This window comes from Geotrypetes seraphini, chromosome 3, assembly GCF_902459505.1.
Source record: "Geotrypetes seraphini chromosome 3, aGeoSer1.1, whole genome shotgun sequence".
Classification (NCBI taxonomy): Eukaryota; Metazoa; Chordata; class Amphibia; order Gymnophiona; family Dermophiidae; genus Geotrypetes; species Geotrypetes seraphini.
In genome coordinates this window covers 355287788-355307453 of record NC_047086.1, presented here as the reverse complement: position 1 = coordinate 355307453, position 19666 = coordinate 355287788, and the positions used below count along the sequence as shown (strand labels likewise).

The 19666-nt window shown below is 42.8% G+C and overlaps 1 protein-coding gene across 3 annotated transcripts in view; it reads right to left on the bottom strand.

The window, feature by feature from the left end:
* SPATA17 (spermatogenesis associated 17) overlaps positions 1-19666 on the bottom strand; it is a 293753-nt gene that overhangs the window by 90271 nt on the left and 183816 nt on the right. For all 3 annotated transcript variants that reach the window (XM_033936576.1, XM_033936575.1, XM_033936573.1), the window contains one exon: positions 19395-19543. In XM_033936576.1, the coding sequence (XP_033792467.1) occupies positions 19395-19543 (149 nt within the window). The remainder of the gene's footprint in view (positions 1-19394; positions 19544-19666) is intronic.

The window sequence follows — 19666 nt, the reverse complement described above, 5'->3', positions numbered from 1 at the left end:
CTGATAATATACTGTAGCATGGTGAGAGGGATCAGCCATATGTTGTATTTCTAATTGTTTGATGGATTGCTCTAGTTCTCTCTTTTTGTAAGGATTTCTTTTTCTTCCAGGATGAAAGTTTCATGAATTCACCCTGTAGAGCAACCTTATATGCTTCCTACAATATAGATAACAATAATAATAATAATAACTTTATTTTTCTATACCGGCATAGTCAGACGACTGGAATAACATCCTGATCATTAGAATTTAGTAGAAACAATTCAGTTGTGAAATCTTTAATTTTTGCAATAATTTCCTCATCCTTTAATAAGTGATTATTTAATCTCCAGGAAGTGGTCTTTTTAGCAGGAGAAGTGACACAGAGATATAGGGAAATGGAAGTATGATCTATGAGCACTATTGGATGAATAATGGCATTTGTCAGTATCTGAGCATGGTTGAGAAGATAAGAAGAAAAAAATCTATTCTTGAGTAAGTATTATGTGGTGGTGAATAATGGGAGCATTCTTTTCCTTTCGGATTTAAGAGTCTCCAAGGATCTACAAGAGAGAAATTGTCAATGAGATTATGAACTTCCAAATGGGATTTGGATACAAGAGGACCATCTATCTAGAAAAGATCTTGGGTCTGGTTAAAGTCTCCTCCAATTAAGGGATAATTCACATATTTTAATAATATAGTCTGGAGTTCTGTGAAAAATTCTGGGTGATTATATACTGGAGCTGGATCGAGGACATATGCTAGATGTAATTTCAGCAAAACCTTTGATACGGTTCCTCATAGGAGGCTGTTGAACAAACTTGAAGGGCTGAAGTTAGGACCCAAAGTGGTGAACTGGGTTAGAAACTGGTTGACGGACAGACACCAGAGGGTGGTGGTTAATGGAAGTCGCTTGGAGGAAGGAAAGGTGAGTAGTGGAGTCCCTCAGGGTTCGGTGCTGGGGTCGATCCTGTTCAATATGTTTGTGAGTGATATTGCTGAAGGGTTAGAAGGAAAAGTGTGCCTTTTTGCAGATGATACCAAGATTTGTAACAGAGTAGACACCGAAGAGGGAGTGGAAAATATGAAAAAGGATCTGCATAAGTTAGAGGTATGTTCTAATGCCTGGCAACTAAAATTCAATGCAAAGAAATGCAGAGTAATGCATTTGGGGATTATAATTGAAAGGAACCGTATATGCTGGGAGGTGAGAAGCTGATATGCACGAACGGGGAGAGGGACCTTGGGGTGATAGTGTCCGAAGATCTAAAGACGAAAAAACAGTGTGACAAGGTAGTGGCTGCTGCCAGAAGGATGCTGGGCTGTATAAATAAAGGCATAGCCAGTAGAAGGAAGAAGGTGTTGATGCCCCTGTACAGGTCATTGGTGAGGCCCCACTTGGAGTATTGTGTTCAATTTTGGAGACCGTATCTGGTGAAGGACATAACAAGACTTGAAGCGACAAAAATGATAGGAAGCTTGTGCCAGAAGACGTTTGAGGAAAGACTAGAGGCCCTGAATATGTATACCCTAGAGCAGGGATCTCAATCCAGTCGGGTTTTCAGGATTTCCCCAATGAATATGCATGAGATCTATGTGCATGCACTGCTTTCAATCCGTATTCATTGGAGAAATCCTGTAAACCCAACTGGATTGCGACCCTCAAGGAGGGACTTTGAGATCCCTGCCCTAGAGGAAAGGAGGGACAGGGGAGATATGATTCAGACGTTCAAATACTTGAATGGTATTAACGTAGAACAAAATCTTTTCCAGCGAAAGGAAAATGGTAAAACCAGAGGACATAATTTGAGGTTGAGGGGTGGTAGATTCAAGAGCAATGTTAGGAAATTCTACTTTACAGAGAGGGTGGTGGATGCCTGGAATGCGCTCCCGAGAGAGGTGGTGGAGAGGAAAATGGTGACGGAGTTTAAAGAAGCGTGAGATGAACACAGAGGATTTAGAATCAGAAAATAATATTAAATATTGAACTAAGGCCAGTACTGGGCAGACTTGCATGGTCTGTGTCTTTATATGCCCATTTGGGGGAGGATGGGCTGGAGAGGGCTTCAATGGCTGGGAGGGTTTAGATGGGATGGAGTAGATTTTAACGGAGATTTCGGCAATTGAAACCCAAGCACAGTACCGGGTAGAGCTTTGGATTCTTGCCCAGAAATAGCTAAGAAGAAAAAATTTAAAAAATTTAAATTGAATCAGGTTGGGCAGAGTGGATGGACCATTCGGGTCTTTATCTGCCGTCATCTACTATATATATTCAACAGAATGTATTCTACAGAATGCAACACAATATGAGCTAGACACCACCTTCCCTCGGCATCAGTTTTATATGAGATAATAGAAATTGGCTTACTGATTTTAAAAAGAATAGAAATACCATTCTTCTTTTTATTAGTGGCCAGGAAAAATAGATGATTGGAGTAGCCCAGAATGGAAAATTTGAGAGCAGAAGGAAGGTGGGTTTCTTGAAGAAAAATGATATCTGGGTGTTTAGATTTAAGATAGTTAGCTATTTTTTTTTTCATTTAATTGGGCGATTCAAGCAATTAACATTGAAAGAAATGAAATGTAAATCAGCTATTGTCAAAATTATACAGCATCAGAAAAAAACATACCTTTTCAGATGAGAAGCAATACTTATGAACAAAGTGACCATTTAAATACCAAGTGATTCTGAGAGCAAAATGTATAGAGAAAAACAGTAAATATCAGCACAAATCATATCAGCGAGAGAGGACATGCTATTGTTCATAGATAAATATATGGGTGTACCTGTAAGGACATTTGAGGAAATGCTATGGAGCATCATGCTTCCTCCAAGCTCTTACTTAATATTTAATATCAAACCTTCTTGGTGATAAAAAAAAAAAAAAAAAAGAAGAAGAAATTTTGTTGAAAATTTAAGGAGAGATTATCATCAACTCAGTGTCACTGCATTTTGATGGAGCCCAAGAAAAGCATGAGATCTGCCAGGTCCACTTATGTGATGGTGTGGTTGTTGAAAGTGACTCTCATTCTAGCAGGATACATTAAACCAAATTTTGCTCCAATAACTTTCAAATTCTGCCAGAGAGAGAAAAATGATTTGCATTTATTAGCAGTTGTCTTTGTGAGGTTGGGAACCATAAAGAACTTTTTCCCTTGATGTAAAAGCTAAGGGTGAGACTTTACCGCAGACATAATTTGTAAAACATGTTGAAAACAGAGAATTTTCACCACTATAGGCCTCGGTGATTTCTGGAAAGCAGACGGTCTTGAAGGAACTCGATGCGCACACTGTGACCAGAGGGCTGCTGCATGAGCGGACTGCTGGGTACGATGGACCACTGATCTGACCCAGCAGCGGCAATTCTTATGTTCTTATGTTCACTCAATCTCGAGCAGTTCTGTAAGTTTGAGGCCTAACGCCTTGGGAGGAAATTCAGTCAAGAATGCCATGACGTTGGATCCTTCCAAGTTTTCAGGTAGGCCGATAATTTTTATATTATTTCTTCTACTTCAATTCGATAAGTCTTCTATGTCCCATTGGAGCATGGTTAACATTTTACCATGTTTGTCGAGAGTCAAAAGTTTTGATTGTAGTGATGCAGCCTGTTCTTCCAATGCATCTATGCGATGTTACACATCTACAAACTGCACATTCAAAGATTCAATTTCCGCTCTTATCAGATTTATTTCTTCCACTTGTTCTTGCATAATCACTTTGAAAGATCTCATTTCAGTGATAAGCACCTGAAGTTGTGAGTCAGCGTGCTTTGATGCTATTTTCTCCAGCAAGTAGGGATCTATTTTAGGCCATTTCCCACTTGGTTGGGCCGCCGAGGTCGGTTCCAATTTGTTGTTTTTCAGCCGGATCATAAGTAAATGTCTGCCCAACCTTAATCAGAGTGAATGTGGAAGGTATACCAAGAAGGATTGAGAGAATCTTTGATTTAAAGCAGGGGTGTCCAACCTTTCGGCCGCATTGGCCGAAAAAAATGTTTCTGGGGCCGCATAAACTTTCAAACGCTGCAGCAAGACACAGGAGGGAGCCGGCAAGATGGTAAGCACCCGGGGACAGCAGAGGAAAACACTGCATCGCCCTTGACCGGGGCCGCACAAAATACTTCACGGGGCTGCATGCGGCCCTTGGGCCGCAGGTTGGACACCCCTGATTTAAAGGTTAATATGGAAGATCTTCTACTCCATGCTTCTGCTCGTCGTTCTTGCCAGGCTCTGTCCCCCAAATGGATACTTTACTGGTGCTTAAAAATTGTCACTTTTACTGACTTCCCTTCTGTGTGTCCAGAATTATACACAGATGAAAGGGGACATTTTGAGGGTTGCAAGACTTACACATATAATCCATCAAGAACTTTCTCTTTGACCCATTCTTAACAACAAATTGACCCACTGCAAATTTATTGCTCAACCATTCATTAAGCCATGGGAATGGAAGACCTAGGTGAGGTAGCTAGCCCCTGTGTTTATTTATTTTTTTAAAAATGAGTTAGTTCATTTTCTATTCCACTAGCTTCAAAACATTATGCAAAGTAGATTACAAAAAAGACAAATAAGTATATACAGTACAATGTCACTTAAACACCACCACACATAAAAGGGCATAATTAGTCTACAAGTACACAACTATAACTAATCAGATAGTGAATGTCAAAAGCAGAAGTAAAAAGCAGCACCTTAACCTTCTTAAGGAAGGCCAAATCTACATGCAAAGCATCCCATAATTCTGGTCCTGTAATTAAAAAGGTATTATTTTACATTTCTATCAATTTAACGTACTTCAAAGAGAGGACAGAAAGTAAAGAAAAATTTGAAGAATGCAGAGTTTCAGTTAGCATTTAGACAAACGTTTGTTCAAATGTGGTACATGAAAAGAACAGAAGAAAGACTGAACCATTTCTAACTACAAGCTGTGTCCTCCCCACTAGCTTTCATCAACTCATCTCTTCTATATTTGCTGAGTATGCTTTTTGGTTACAAACGTGAAGTGATTTTTATGTTATTTTAAAAATTTATTTTCTGCCTACAACCTAGGTAGATTATTACATTAAACAAACACAGAATATGTCACATTCACAACAAAACAAACTGCAACAAATAACCCTAGTACATCATTCCCTCTTCTAAAATTTAGTTCCCTCTTCTAAAAGTTAGTTTTCTCCTGATGCAAGTTTTAATATTTCCTTTTTTATTGAGTTAGATTATTTATTGGTATTTGGTGACTGCCTTTATGAAGAGATTCACCCAAGGTGTGTACAACAGATACATCATGATATAAAATTTTCAATTTTGTTAACTGAACAACAATAGTAAAATGACAAAATATAAGCATAAATACAATCAGTGAGATAAGCTTGGAGAGAAACAAATCGAATCCTAATCTTAGAAATAATATGATAAAGTGTAAGAAATATACAGAGTAAAACAGCACAGTTGAACAATCATGTAACAAATATGATAAATGTCAGCAGGGTACAAATGATACATCACAAAAGACATCTTGGAGGAACATTCATATAATACAGATATGATACTTACAATATCAGCACAATAGAAATGAAACCTCTCAATAAGCATCAAATTAGAACATTTATATAACATAGATATGATAAACATGATGCCAGCATACAAATTATGCACTTTCTCAGGCACATATTAGAGCATTTTAGTCCTGAAGAATTGCTAAGAGAGAGCCTGCTGAGGGAAGGAAACCTTCATTGTGATATCTTACTGCCTGGAAATTGCATTTAAACTTGGGAAAAGGTAAATTTGGGGTTAAATAGGTACAGTAATTTCATTGCATTTATTAAAATTATTCTGCTTATTTAACAAAATCAGTTCAGCCTTTTAAATCTCTATTAGGATTTTTTAAAAAGTTTTTTAGAATCTACAGCTGCTGCTGTAAAAGTTCAGATGCTCATAGGAATTCTATGAGCATCGGAGCTTTTACCACAGCGGCCAGCAATTTTTTTTAAAAAAAGCCTTATGCAGCTTGATAAAAAGGGGCCTTAGTATTTTCAGTTGCATTTTTGAGCTTAGCATCACTTTAGAGCATAGATACCAGTTGAGGGAAACCTCTGTTCAGTGTTTAATTCCATCCCTTCCACTTTTGCTCCTACTCACTCCAAGGCTGATCTTTGATTTACAGTATACAGTAGGCTCTTTGGCCAATTAGGAGACTGAAATATTTTTGGAGGGGGGGGGTTGGTAAGGGGTGTTTTTTTTTTTGCAGCTAAATTTATTGTAGCAAAGAGTTTGTTTAAATTCTAATTTTACATTGATGGATTAACTGTTGCTTTATTTTTTTATATTTAAATGTTCTTTTCTTATCCCACTTTTTACAAAGGCAAGGTAGCAGCTGCCATACATCAAATGCTCCAATGCTCATTGAAACTTTATGGGCATCAGAGCAATTATCATTATTATTTTTGACATTTATATACCATTTATAGCCTAAGAAGTTTATATTCAGGTACTCAAGCATTTTTCCTTATCTGTCTCAGTGGGCTCACACTCTACCTAATATACCTGGGGCAGTGGGGGATTAAGTGACTTGCCCAGGGTCACAAGGAGCAGCACAGGATTTGAACCCACAACCTAAGGGTGCTGAGGCTTGAGCTCTAATCACTGTGCTACACACTCCCTATAATGGGGTCCACCGGAATAATCACCTTTATAAAAGGAGGCCTTAATAATGAGAACTTTGTTTAATTTTCTCTTTAAGGAGCTTCTTTGCTTGCTTGGTCTATTTCAAAAGGAAAGTTGACCTAATTCATTTCTTTTGAAGTACCCACACTTTTAAGGGTTAGATCTCACATAAAAGAGAGCTACTTCTTTTAACCTACAGAACAGTTGAGAAAAATTTAAGGGCTTTGGTAGGGTTGTTTTTTCTGTTTTCTTTCAAAAAGATGTAAATACTTCCATAACTGCAGTATGGCTGGGAAACATTGTCACCAAAGCTGTTGCCACATTTTCAGTTTCAGCCTATGTGCAGTCAAAAATGTGATCCAAGAAGTGGGGTGGGTTTTATGTGCAAGATATCTTCAGCTTAAATCCTTCATGCAAGAACTGAGAGAGAAGGTGGCAAGTTTGAAAAGCATCTGTGAAAATGAGAAATACATTGATTAAATGCCTCATGAAGCATCAAAGGTTTCCAGTAGTAGGGAAAAAGAAGTCATGCTGATAGAAGACAACTGGAATCAGACCATGAGACCCTTCAAGATCGATACCATGACTCTACCTGCTCTCAAACTAAAGAACTGTTATGCATCTCAGGAAGTGAAGAAGATGAAAGCATCCAAGAGAGAGGAGAAATTAAAGCTCAAAATTCCCAAAGTTGACAGATCAGCAACCACTAGGGAGTGAAAGGTAGAAGTAGTTGGTGATTCCCTTCTGAGGGATACAGAGGCATGCATTTGCAGATCAGGCATGATGTCCTGGGAGATGTGCTATCTGCCAAGTGCCAAGATGTTAAGGAGAGCTTGCTGAGACTCATCAAGCCTAATAACTATTATACAATGATACTCATCCATGTTGACACAAATGATACAGCTAGGTACTCCTCTGAACATATAAAAAATGACTTCATATCTCTGGGAGAGAAGGTGAAGTAAAAGCACATAGTGTTCTTTTCAGTCCTTTCTATCAAGGATAAAGGCCAAGGTAGAGAATTTTGCATCCTGGAGATGAATGTGTGACTGCACAAATGGTGATGTCAAGAGCATTTTGGCTTCCTGGACCATGGGATTATTTTTCAAGGTTTGCTGAGCAGAGATGGTGCCTATCTATCAAAGAAGGGAAGAAGTGCCCTCAGCAGCAGACTGGCTAATCTACTGAAGAGGTCTTTAAACTAGAATAATTGGGGCTGAGTGATCAAAGCCCCCAGGTAAGAATGAACCCTCAGATAAGTGAAACATTAAATATCTCTCCACAAACAGGAGAAATGGGCAACATCTGGAAATCAGTACATTCTGATGTCTATATTATAATAAATAAGGTTCTTGATTTAGAGGCTGTTATAAAAAAAAAGGGTGATTTAGATTTAGTTTTGATCACAAAGATGTGATTCACACAGAACCATGACTGAGATACTGGGCTATATAATCTGTTCAAGAAAGATAGGGCAGGAAGTAAAAGAGAGCAGTAGCATTATATGTCAAAGATAGTATTAAAGCCATATAATTGCAGGACCTTCAGGATACGGAATAGGCATTTTGGGTTAATCTGAAAAGAGGAGGCTGAATAAGTGGATATAGATTTATTGAAGACATTCAAAATATAACTGTGAAAGGTGAAGTACTATTAATAGTGATATTAATATGCCAGTTGTTCATTGGGGCATCCCTATTGTGGAGTCTTCTAGAAGTATGAAGATACTGAATTCTCTGCAGGGTGACCTGTTTTAGCAGTTGATAATGGAACCCAAGTGGGATGGGGCCATACTAGACTTAAGCCCGGATTCTTTATAGGACACCCGGTCTAAGAATCCTAAGGGCATCTTATATAGACCTGGCCTAAGGCCACCTAAAATAAACCTGATTCTGTAACTGTCTATGTTACAGACGCCGGTTAGACAATCGGGTTATTGTAGATGTAACCACTATACTTATCGCAGCAAGAGATCTCCCTGCAGTGATATGTATAGTAGCTGCAGCTGCAGCCGCCATTCCCCCCCCCCCCCCGGACGAATGAGGAAAGAGGGATGCCCAATCCCTCCTATTTGGAAGACTCCCAATCCCCTCCAACGATTGCCAGGAGGAGGGTGGCCAACCCCTCCTGCCGGAAGACACCCCCCAAAGATCGCTGGCAGGAGGGAGCCTACCTCCTGCCAGAAGATATCTCACCCCCCCTGACAATCGCCAACAGGATGGGTTGGGCACCCTCTTGCAGGTGATTGTCAGGGGGGTGGGGGATCCTCTGGCAGGAGGGGTTGGGCACCCTCCTGCCTCGTTCATTTGGGGGAGGGGACTGGCGTCCGCAGTCGCTATACTAATCGCGGCAGGGAAATCCCTTGCCGTGATAAGTATAGCAGCCATGTCTACTTACAGTGTCTACTAGGGAGATGCGTACGGCCATCTTGGTTCGCCTAAAGTGACTTCCGGGGCAAACAAAGGCCACAGCTAACCTTAGGCGAACTTAGGCTGGCATATGGGCCTCCATAGGCACCTCCAATGTAGACAGCCTGCCTGGGGAGCATTTTTTTAAAAAACGTGCATCCCAATTGGCTGGTTAGACAGCTGTAGAACGTCTACAGCTGCCTACAATTGGGATGCAGTTTACAGAATCCGGACAGCATTTTTGATGGTATAGTGGGTAATCATTTGGAATCCAGTGATCACCAGATGGTGTGGTTTAATATTATGACAGGTATGGAAAGGGTTCATTCAAAAGTAAAGATTCTAGAATTCAAAGAAAACTTTGTTCAGATGGGGATTTCTTCAAGAAGGAGTTGTCTGGATGAGAACATTTGGCAGAAATAAGAAAGCAGTGGGCAAAACGGAAAGAAGTTATTGTAAGGACAACAAATCTTTTGGTAAGGAAAGTAAAATTAAGAGGAGTAGGCCACTTTGATTCTCAAAAGTAGTAGCTGAAAAGGTAAGGAAAAAGAGGTTGGCCTTAATAAACAACAAGAGATTGCAGAAATAAGAAGACAGATGACAATATCTGGAAAGCTAAGAGAAGTTGGTAGAGTAGGTAGAGTGGTAGACGCAAATAGAACAAATAGCCAATATAGTAAAATGGGGGGACAAGATATTTTTTAGATATGTTAGTGATAGGAGGAAATACAAAAGTGGCATTCTGAGACTCAAATATAAAGAGCAGGAATATGTAGAAACTGATAATAAGGCAGAATTACTTAACAAATATTTCAGTTCTGTATTCATAGCTGAAGGGCTGGGAGCATGATTACCGAAGACAAGCACAAATAGGAATGGAAGTAGTGTAGACCCTGAATGATTTTTAGAGGACTGTGTTTGTGAGGAGCTAGCTAAACTAAAGGTGGACAAAGTGATGAGGCCAGGTGGCAAACATGGCTAAAATGTAGCTGCTCATCTTTCCGCCAAAACCCGCCTCCCCGCTTCCCCCACTCTGTGTCTCTGTGGACAACACTTTCATCCTTCCTGCTTTGTCTGCTCGCAATCTCAGAGTCATCTTTGACTCCTCTCTCTCCTTCGCTGCCCAGATACAACATATTGCTAAAACCTGCCACTTCTTACTCTATAATATTACCAAAATCTGACCCTTCCTCTCTGAGCACACTACCAAAACCTTTGTCCACACTCCCAACACCTCACGCTTAAGACTAATGCAACTCGCTACTCTCAGGCCTTCCACTTAGATATCTCACTCCCCTCCAATCCGTCCAGAATTCAGCTACACAACTCGTATTCCATGAGAGCCGCTATACTCACATTACCCCTCTCCTAAAGTCACTTTATTGGCTTCTCATCCGTTTCCGAATACAATTCAAACTCCTCTTACTGACCTACAAATGCACTCACTTGGCTGTCCCTCACTATCTCTCTTCACTTATCTCCGTCTATGTTCCCTCCTCCCCCTGAGAGCTCCGCTCAGCTGATAATTCCCTCCTGTCTGTGCCCTTCTCTTCCTCCACCAACTCCAGACTCCGTTCCTTCTATCCTGCTATGCTGTATGCTTGGAACAAACTGCCCGAATCCCTATGGCAGGCTCCATCTCTGGCAGTGTTCAAAGTCCACCTTTTCAAGACTGCCTTTAACTCCTAACTCCTCTCACCTTGGATTCTGCATCTTTAACCCTATATGTCTTATCTGTCTGTCCAAGTTAGATTGTAAGCTCTTCTGTCAAAATGTATAGAGCTGTGTGCGTATGCCTTTCAGCGCTATATAAGTAATAGTGGTAGTAGTAACTTAAGGAACTAGTCACTCTACTGGTTGAACTTTTCAATACTCCTCAGAGCTGGGAGTAGTCCCAGGGTACTGGAAAAGGTCAGATGTGGTCTCTCTCCACAAAATCAGAAGGAAGAGGTTGGGAACTACAGTCCAGTGATCAAATAGCCAGTGGGAGGTAAAGGGACCATAAAATAAAAAGCATAATAAGCCTGTTTTAGTCCTGGTAGGATACGTCTATGGCCATTTATGGAACATAGGCAATGGGATGAATATAAGGGATGGTTAATATGGCCAAGTAATTTGGAAGTTCAGTGTGAACTACCTTATGAGCCAAGGTCAGAATTTAAAATTTAATTCTGTACTGTATGGGAAGCCAATGCAAATTCTTAAGAAGAAGAATGACATGATCTGATTGCAATGCAGAAAGCACAGTTACTTACCGTAACAGGTGTTATCCAGGGACAGCAGGCAGATATTCTTGACTGATGGGTGACGGCACCGACGGAGCCCCGGTACGGACAATTTTAGAGTGATTGCACTCTAAGTACTTGGAAAGTTCTAGTAGGCCGCACCGCGCACGCGCAAGTGCCTTCCCGCCCGACAGAGGCGCGCGGTCCCCAGTTAGGATAAGCCAACCCGGGGAGGTGGGTGGGACGCAAGAATATCTGCCTGCTGTCCCTGGATAACACCTGGATAACAGGCAGCATATTCTTGACTGATGGGTGACCTCCAAACTAACAAAGAGAGGGATTGGGGGAAGGTTGGCCATTAGGAAAACAAATTTTGCAAAACAGATTGGCCGAAGTGTCCATCCCGTCTGGAGAATGCATCCAGACAATAGTGAGATGTAAAAGTATGAACTGAGGACCAAGTAGCAGCCTTGCAGATTTCCTCAATAGGAGTGGAATGGAGGAAAGCTACAGATGCTGCCATAGCTCGAACTCTATGGGTCGTGACAGAACCTTCCAGTGTCAGTCCGGTCTGAGCATAACAGAATGAAATGCACGCTGCAAGCCAATTAGACAACGTACGTTTAGAAACAGGACGTCCCAATTTATTCGGATCAAAGGACAGAAAGAGTTGGGGAGTTGATCTGTGGGGCTTAGTACGCTCTAAATAGTAAGCTAGAGCCCGTTTACAGTCCAGAGTATGCAGAGCCTGTTCTCCAGAATGAGAGTGAGGTTTCGGAAAGAAGACAGGCAGAACAATGGATTGGTTGAGATGGAATTCAGAGACAACCTTAGGGAGAAACTTTGGATGTGTACGCAGAACCACCTTGTCATGATAAAAGACTGTAAAAGGTGGATCCGCAACTAGTGCATGTAGCTTACTGACCCTCCTGGCAGAGGTTAGAGCAATAAGGAAGACCACTTTCCAAGTGAGAAACTTGAAGGAGTCGTAGCCAAAGGTTCAAACGGAGGCTTCATTAAGGCGGAGAGAACCACATTGAGATCCCAGACTACAGGGGGTGATTTAATAGGTGGTTTCACATTGAAAAGACCCCGCATGAATCTGGAAACCAAGGGATGAGCTGAAAGGAGTTTCCCATGAACTGGCTCATGAAAAGCAGCAATAGCACTGAGGTGGACTCTGATGGAAGTAGACTTGAGACCAGAGTCAGACAAAGAAAGAAGGTAATCCAACAAGGTCTCCACTGCAAGGGACGTAGGATTATGATGATGAAGAAGACACCAGGAAGAAAATCTTGTCCACTTCTGATGGTAACATTGCAGAGTTGCAGGTTTCCTGGAGGCATTCAGAATAGAACGAACGGGCTGAGACAACAAAGTATCATCCGAAGTCAGCCCGAGAGATACCAAGCTGTCAGGTGCAGAGACTGGAGGTTGGGATGCAGAAGGGTCTCCTGATGCTGTGTAAGCAGAGAAGGAAACAATGGAAGAAGAATAGGCTCCCTAGAACTGAGTTGAAGTAGAAGGGAGAACCAATGTTGCCTGGGCCACCGTGGAGCGATGAGAATCATGGTGGCCTGTTCCCTCTTGAGCTTGAACAAGGTTCGCAACATTAGAGGTAGCGGAGGGAAAGCATACAGGTACAGATTGGACCAATCCAGGAGAAATGCATCCACTGCCAGACGGTGAGGAGAGTAGAGTCTGGAGCAGAAGAGGGGCAGCTGGTGATTGTGAGGAGCTGCAAAGAGGTCTATCTGAGGAGTGCCCCACTGAGCGAAGATGGACTGTAGAGTTAAAGGATCGAGTGTCCACTCGTGAGGCTGGAGAATTCTGCTGAGTTTGTCCGCCAAGGAATTCTGTTCTCCCTGAATGTAGATAGCCTTCAGGAATAGTTGGTGATCTGTGGCCCAAGCCCAAATCTTCTGGGCTTCTTGGCACAAGAGGCGAGAGCCTGTCCCACCCTGCTTGTTGATGTAGTACATTGCAACTTGATTGTCTGTGCACAGCAGGAGGACTTGAGGAAAGAGAAGATGTTGGAAGGCCTTGAGGGCATAAAACATCGCTCTGAGTTCCAAGAAATTGATGTGATGTTTCATTTCCTGGGCTGTCAAAGACCTTGAGTTTGGAATTCGTTCAAATGAGCTCCCCATGCGTAAGGGGAGGCGTCGGTGGTGATGACAAGTTTATGAGGAGGTAGATGGAACAGAAGATCTCTGGAGAGATTTGAGGATATCAACCACCATTGTAGAGACTGACGAAGAGATGATGTCACAGATATGTGTCATGAGCAAGGATCCGTCGCTTGGGACCACTGGGTAGCTAGGGTCCATTGAGGAGTGCGCAGGTGAAGACGTGCGAAGGGTGTGACATGAACTGTGGAGGCCATGTGACCCAATAGTATCATCATTTGCTTGGCAGAGATGGAACATTGTGGAAGCATCTGCTGACATAGAGATTGAAGAGTTTGAAGACGGTTGGACGGAAGGAACGCTCTCATGAGGACTGTGTCCAGCACCGCTCCAATGAATTGAAGTCTCTGAGTGGGGATGAGATGAGATTTGGGTAGATTGATCTCGAACCCCAGAATTTGCAGAAACAGGATGGTCTGGGTGGTGGCCTGAAGTACTGTCTGAGATGAATTGGCCTTTATCAACCAATCGTCCAGGTAAGGAAAGACCTGAAGGTGGTGGGAACGTAGAAAGGCAGCCACCACAATCAGACATTTGGTAAACACTCTTGGAGAGGAGGCAAGACCGAAGGGTAGCACCTTGTACTGGTAATGACAACGATTGATCATGAAGCGTAGGTACTGTCTGGAGGCCAGATTGACCGGTATGTGAGTGTATGCTTCTTTGAGATCGAGGGAACATAGCCAGTCGCCCTGATTGAGAAGAGGATAAAGAGTGGCTAGAGAAAGCATTCTGAATTTCTCTTTGACCAAGCACTTGTTGAGATCACGAAGATCTAAAATGGGTCTGAGATCTCCTGTTTTTTTGGGGACTAGAAAATAACGGGAGTAGAATCCTTGCCCCTTTTGATCTAGAGGAACTTCCTCTATGGCGTTCAGAAGGAGGAGGGATTGAACCTCTTGAAGAAGGAGGGAAGATTGAGGAGTGTTCAAAGCAGACTCTTTTGGTAGACCTTGGGCAGGAAGAGTCTGAAAGTTGAGAGAATAGCCGTGGCGGATGATGTTGAGGACCCACTGATCCGAGGTGATGGTTTCCCAACGGCTTATGAAATGAGTAAGGCGTCCTCCTATAGGCAGCGGAAGATGGGCAGATGGAGGGATACTGGCTATGTCCTGGAGAACCAGGTCAAAAGGGTTGTGAGGATTTTTGTGGAGGAGGAGGCTTCACCTGTTGTTGCTGCTGTGCTGGTCTAGTGTTTTGCCTCTGTTGTTGCCTCTGACGCCTGGGTTGTTGAGGTGCCGGTGGCAAAGAACGAGCCACAAATCGACATTGGTAGGCCAATTGCTGACAAAAAGGCCTGGTAGGTGGGGTCTTCTTTTTTGTTTTGAGGAGAGTATCCCACCTAGTTTCATGAGCTGAGAGCTTTTGGGTAGTGGAGTCCATGGATTCTCCAAACAGCTCATCCCCCAGGCAAGGTGCATTAGCCAGTCGATCCTGATGATTGACATCAAGTTATGAAACTCTGAGCCATGCCAGTCGGCGCATGGCCACCGACATATCCGTGGCCCGAGAGGTCAGCTCAAAGGTGTCACAGATCGACCTGACCATGAACTTACGAAGTTGTAAGAGCGATGAAGAAGTTTGGCGAAAGGCAGATCTTTTACGGTCAGGGAGGTACTTCTCAAAAGCAGTCAGATTTTGTATGAGATGCTTGAGATAGAATGAGAAATGGAAAGCGTAATTCCCTGACCTGTTGGCCAACATCGCATTCTGGTACAACCTCTTGCCAAATTTGTCCATGGCTTTACCTTCTCTGCCAGGAGGGACTGAGGCGTACACACTAGCTCCCGTGGATTTCTTTAGAGTGGATTCCACTAATAGAGACTCATGTGGGAGCTGTGGTTTGTCAAACCCAGGAATCGGGATGACTTTATATAAAGAGTCTAACTTGCGGGGGGCTCCTGGGACGGTCAAAGGTGTCTCTAAATTCTTGTAAAAAGTCTCTCTCAAGATGTCATGGAGAGGTAATTTGAGATATTCCCTTGGAGGCTGGTCAAAATCCAGTGCATCAAGAAAAGCTTTGGATTTCTTTGACTCAGCCTCCAAGGGAATAGAGAGAGAGTCACACATCTCTTTCAAAAAAGATGAGAAAGAGGTTACATCTGGTTTAGAGGATGGGTCTAAAGCAGAAGGATCCTCATCACCAGATGAACATTCCCCTTCAGAGAGAAGAGGGTCCTCCGAGTCACCCCACAGATCAGGATCCCTAACCTGAAAACTGCGGTCTCGAGATTCCGGTGTGGAGGGTTCCAGGTGTCGAGATTTGCGTGCCGACTTACCTGACCTCATAGACACGGTACTGGGAGACGTTAAGGGCTGCATCGGTGCCGAAGTTTGAACAGCCTGGTGTTGAGCTCTCGGTTCCAGTGCGAGGACTGACATGGAGACCGAGGAAGCAGAATGTACCGGTACCGACAAAGTGGATTCCGATAGAAGGGGCTGCTCCACTGTCGGTACCGGTGGCTCAGACCGGACCGGGACCGGAAGGCTCGGTGTCAAAAGTGCAGGAAGGAGTTGTTGCAACTGCTCCTTAAGCTGCACCTGCAGGACAGCAGCAATCCGCTCGTCCAGCGAAGGCACCGGTACCACCTTTTTCTTCTGCGGTACCTGCAGTGCCGCTCTACGCCCCGAGGATGAGGAACCCGAGGTCGAGGGGCTCACCTCTATTGGGGCGGAGCGATTCCGTGGGCGCCTCGAGGTCGGCAGGACTGGGCTCGCTGCTACTGAGACCGGAGGACGCTCTAACGGGGAAGGCTTCTTAGCCGGCTTACCTGAGGGATGCGACGCCGACGCGGTATCGCGCGGTGTCGATGAGGTGGGTGCCGACTGAGATGGGACCGATGTTGGTGCCGGTGCCGCAGAATCAGACATCTCGGCACCAAATAATAACCGCTGTTGGATCTGCCGGTTTTTCAGCGTTCTCTTTTTTAAAGTCGCACAGCGGGTGCAGGTAGACGCTCGATGGTCAGGACCAAGACACTGTAGACACCAGTTGTGCGGGTCAGTGCGTGAAATTGGTCGTGCACACCGCTGGCACTTCTTAAACCCGGGTTGAGGGGGCATGAAGGTAAAAACGGCTTCTGTCAAATCGAAGGCCGAGGCCTCGATAGTGGCAACAGGCCCCGCCGGGGCGAAACTGAAAGAATTGAAAAAAAAAACAAAGTTTTTTTTTTTTTTTTTAATAAAGAAAAGAAAAAAAAAATGAAGGAAACAATATTTCCTTAAGGGTTTACGCGAGCGGGAAGGCGATACCAAAAAAGTCTTTCAACAGCCGTTGAAAGAAACGCGTCTTCTTAGCTCCGCGGAAACTAAGAACCTGGGGACCGCGCGCCTCTGTCGGGCAGGAAGGCACTCGCGCATGCGCGGTGCGGCCTACTAGAACTTTCCAAGTTCTTAGAGTGCAATCACTCTAAAATTGTCCGTACCGGGGCTCCGTCGGTGCCATCACCCATCAGTCAAGAATATGCTGCCTGCTTGTCCTGGGATAATACAATATATGTCTGTATTCTGAAGGGTCTGTAGTATCTTCAGTTCAAGATTCAGAATACTGGCACCGATGATGTTACAACAATCTAAGCAAGAGCCAAGAAAGGCATGGAACAGGGTATGACTAATAAATAAACTGAGTGCTCTCGGCATAGACCCTAAAGTTATTTGACTGAATTAGGAAATGGTTAAGAGGAAGTCAGCAGAGGATAGTGGTAAATGGAGCTCACTCTGAAGGAATGTTACCAATGGTGTGCCGCAAGGTTCAGTTCTTGGGCCGGTTCTTTTTAACATTTTTGTAAGTGATATTACTGAAGGACTGTTTGTTAAGTTTTGCCTCTTTGCAGATGATACCAAAATCTACAATAGGCTAGACACCTTTAATGGTGTGGATAATACGAGGAATAATCTAGCAAAGAATGGTCTAGAATTTGACAGCTAAGGTTCAATGTTAAAAAAATGCAGGGCTACAAATACCCAAGGAAATGGTACAGTTTAGAGGTGAAGAATCTTTGTGCATGAATGAGAAGAGGGACTTTGGAGTTCTAATAACCCTTTTTCTTTTTCATCTTTGAAAGGTACTAAGAGTTTATAGAAACATAGAAAGATGACGGCAGAAAAGGGCTACAGCCCATCAAGTCTGCCCACTCTACTGACCCACCCCATTAAGTCTGGGTGCTAATGACTTAGTTCTTTAGCTCGACCCTCGTAGTGATCCTACGTGGATGTCCCATTTATTCTTAAAGTCGAGCACGCTGGTGGCTGTAGCTGTAGCTGAGATCTTACTAGCCTTTTAGGCAGCTAGAATTGAGGAGAATTTGATCCTTCTGAAGAAATTTCCAGAATACAGATATATGTATTCACCAATTTACTATAATCTGCTGTTTTAATAGTACTTAATTCCAGATGAGTGTTCTGGTTTCTTGTTTTGTGGAACACTTGGAACCGTTAGGTTGTAGCAGTATTAGGGTTACCAGATGTCCGGATTTACCCAGACATGTCCTCTTTTTTGAGGCCTGTCTGAGCATCCTGATGGCTATTCAAAACATGGCACTTTGTCCGAGTTTTTAAAAGCTGGTGAAATCGAGGCTGAGTCTGGAGTGCATCTGCGCACGTGCGGATGCGACATGGTGCAAATGTGTAGAACATTCAGGGCCTCATTGATGTATGTGAGACCAGGCTGGGTCTTCAATCTTCTGAGCCTGTCTTGAGCACTATGAAGTATATGGAGTATACTTCAGATTCGGCCCAAAGAGATGAGGTTTGTGTGGGGTTGAGGTGGGGGGGGGGGGGGAGGCAGAGCCATGTGCCCTCTTTTTCCAGATGCAAAATCTGGTAACTCGAAGCAGTATATAAAGCTATTGTTACGTATGTTACTGTATGTTATGTTATCTCAAGGTGGCCAGACAGGTAGAAAAGGTGATGGCAAAAGCTGGAAGGATGCTTGGTGGGGGGGGGGGGGGGGTTGGGAGAGGAATGGCCAATAGGAAAAAGAAGGTAATGATACACCTATGTAGGACTCTGGTGAAACCTCTTTTAGTATATTGTGTACAATTCTGGAGATCGTACTTTCAAAAAGATATAAACAGAGGCAGCTACTAAAATGGTCATTGGTCTTTATCATAAAATATATAGAGATAGACTTAAAGAACTCAGTATGTACATTTTGGAAGAAAGGTGGAAGAGGGGAGATATGAAAGAGATGCTTAAATACCTAAGTGGCCTAAATGCATAGGCCAACTCTTTCAATTCTAGGAAAGCTCTGGAATGAGGGGGCATAGGATAACCGCATTGAACTTCCATGGTATTGCGGTATACAAGAATAAAGTTGTTATTATTATTATTATTATTATTAAAGGTAAAACAGAATAGATTCAGAAGTAACATAGCATAGTATATGACAGCAGATAAAGACCATCCAGTCTCCCCATTAGTTATTCTCATTAAGAATACATGATTAAATTAACTTCTCTTTCTTTATATTTTGGGTTATAGACTAAAGTCCACCTGGTATTGTCCTAGGTTCCAACTGCTGAAGTTGCCATCTAAACTCACTCTGGCCTATCCAACATTTTAGAATGTACAGCATTACTATACCTATGAAAATATTTATGCAAACCTCCTTTCATGGCAATTGCAGAAACTAAATCGATAATGAAAAGAATGCCTGTGCTCATGATGGGAAAGAGGAAGGAGGAACCTCAGAGGCTCAAATTATTGATAAATATGAAATACTTTTTCACTGGAGAATAAATATATCCTCCTGTAATTTTTTCAAATAAAAGAATTCAACCACAAATAAGGCACTTATTCAACAGATAGTCACAAATGCTGAAAGAGTAATTACACAGAAAAAATTAACCAGTGCATTGTTCCATGAAGCAGGGAAAAATGAGAAACCAAACAAGTTCTACAAAACAAGAAAGGGGCAACGAACTCACAAATCGTCACTTATGAGGTTGCTGTTTTCCTTTCTCTTCAATTCTGCTCTGGCCTCTTCCAGTGAAGTGATTAATGTTTCCACACGCAAGGTTGGCTCCAAAGGCTTGTAGCGTTGCCGCAATACTTCAGCAGTATCACGAAAGGGCCCCTGACAGGTACAGGATAAGGTAAGTGTTTTATTGTGCTCACTTTTATTGGACACATTATTAATGACAGAGGACACAGAGACTGGAAAGTAAGGCAAGTTTTTCCTTCCTAAATAATTAATAAA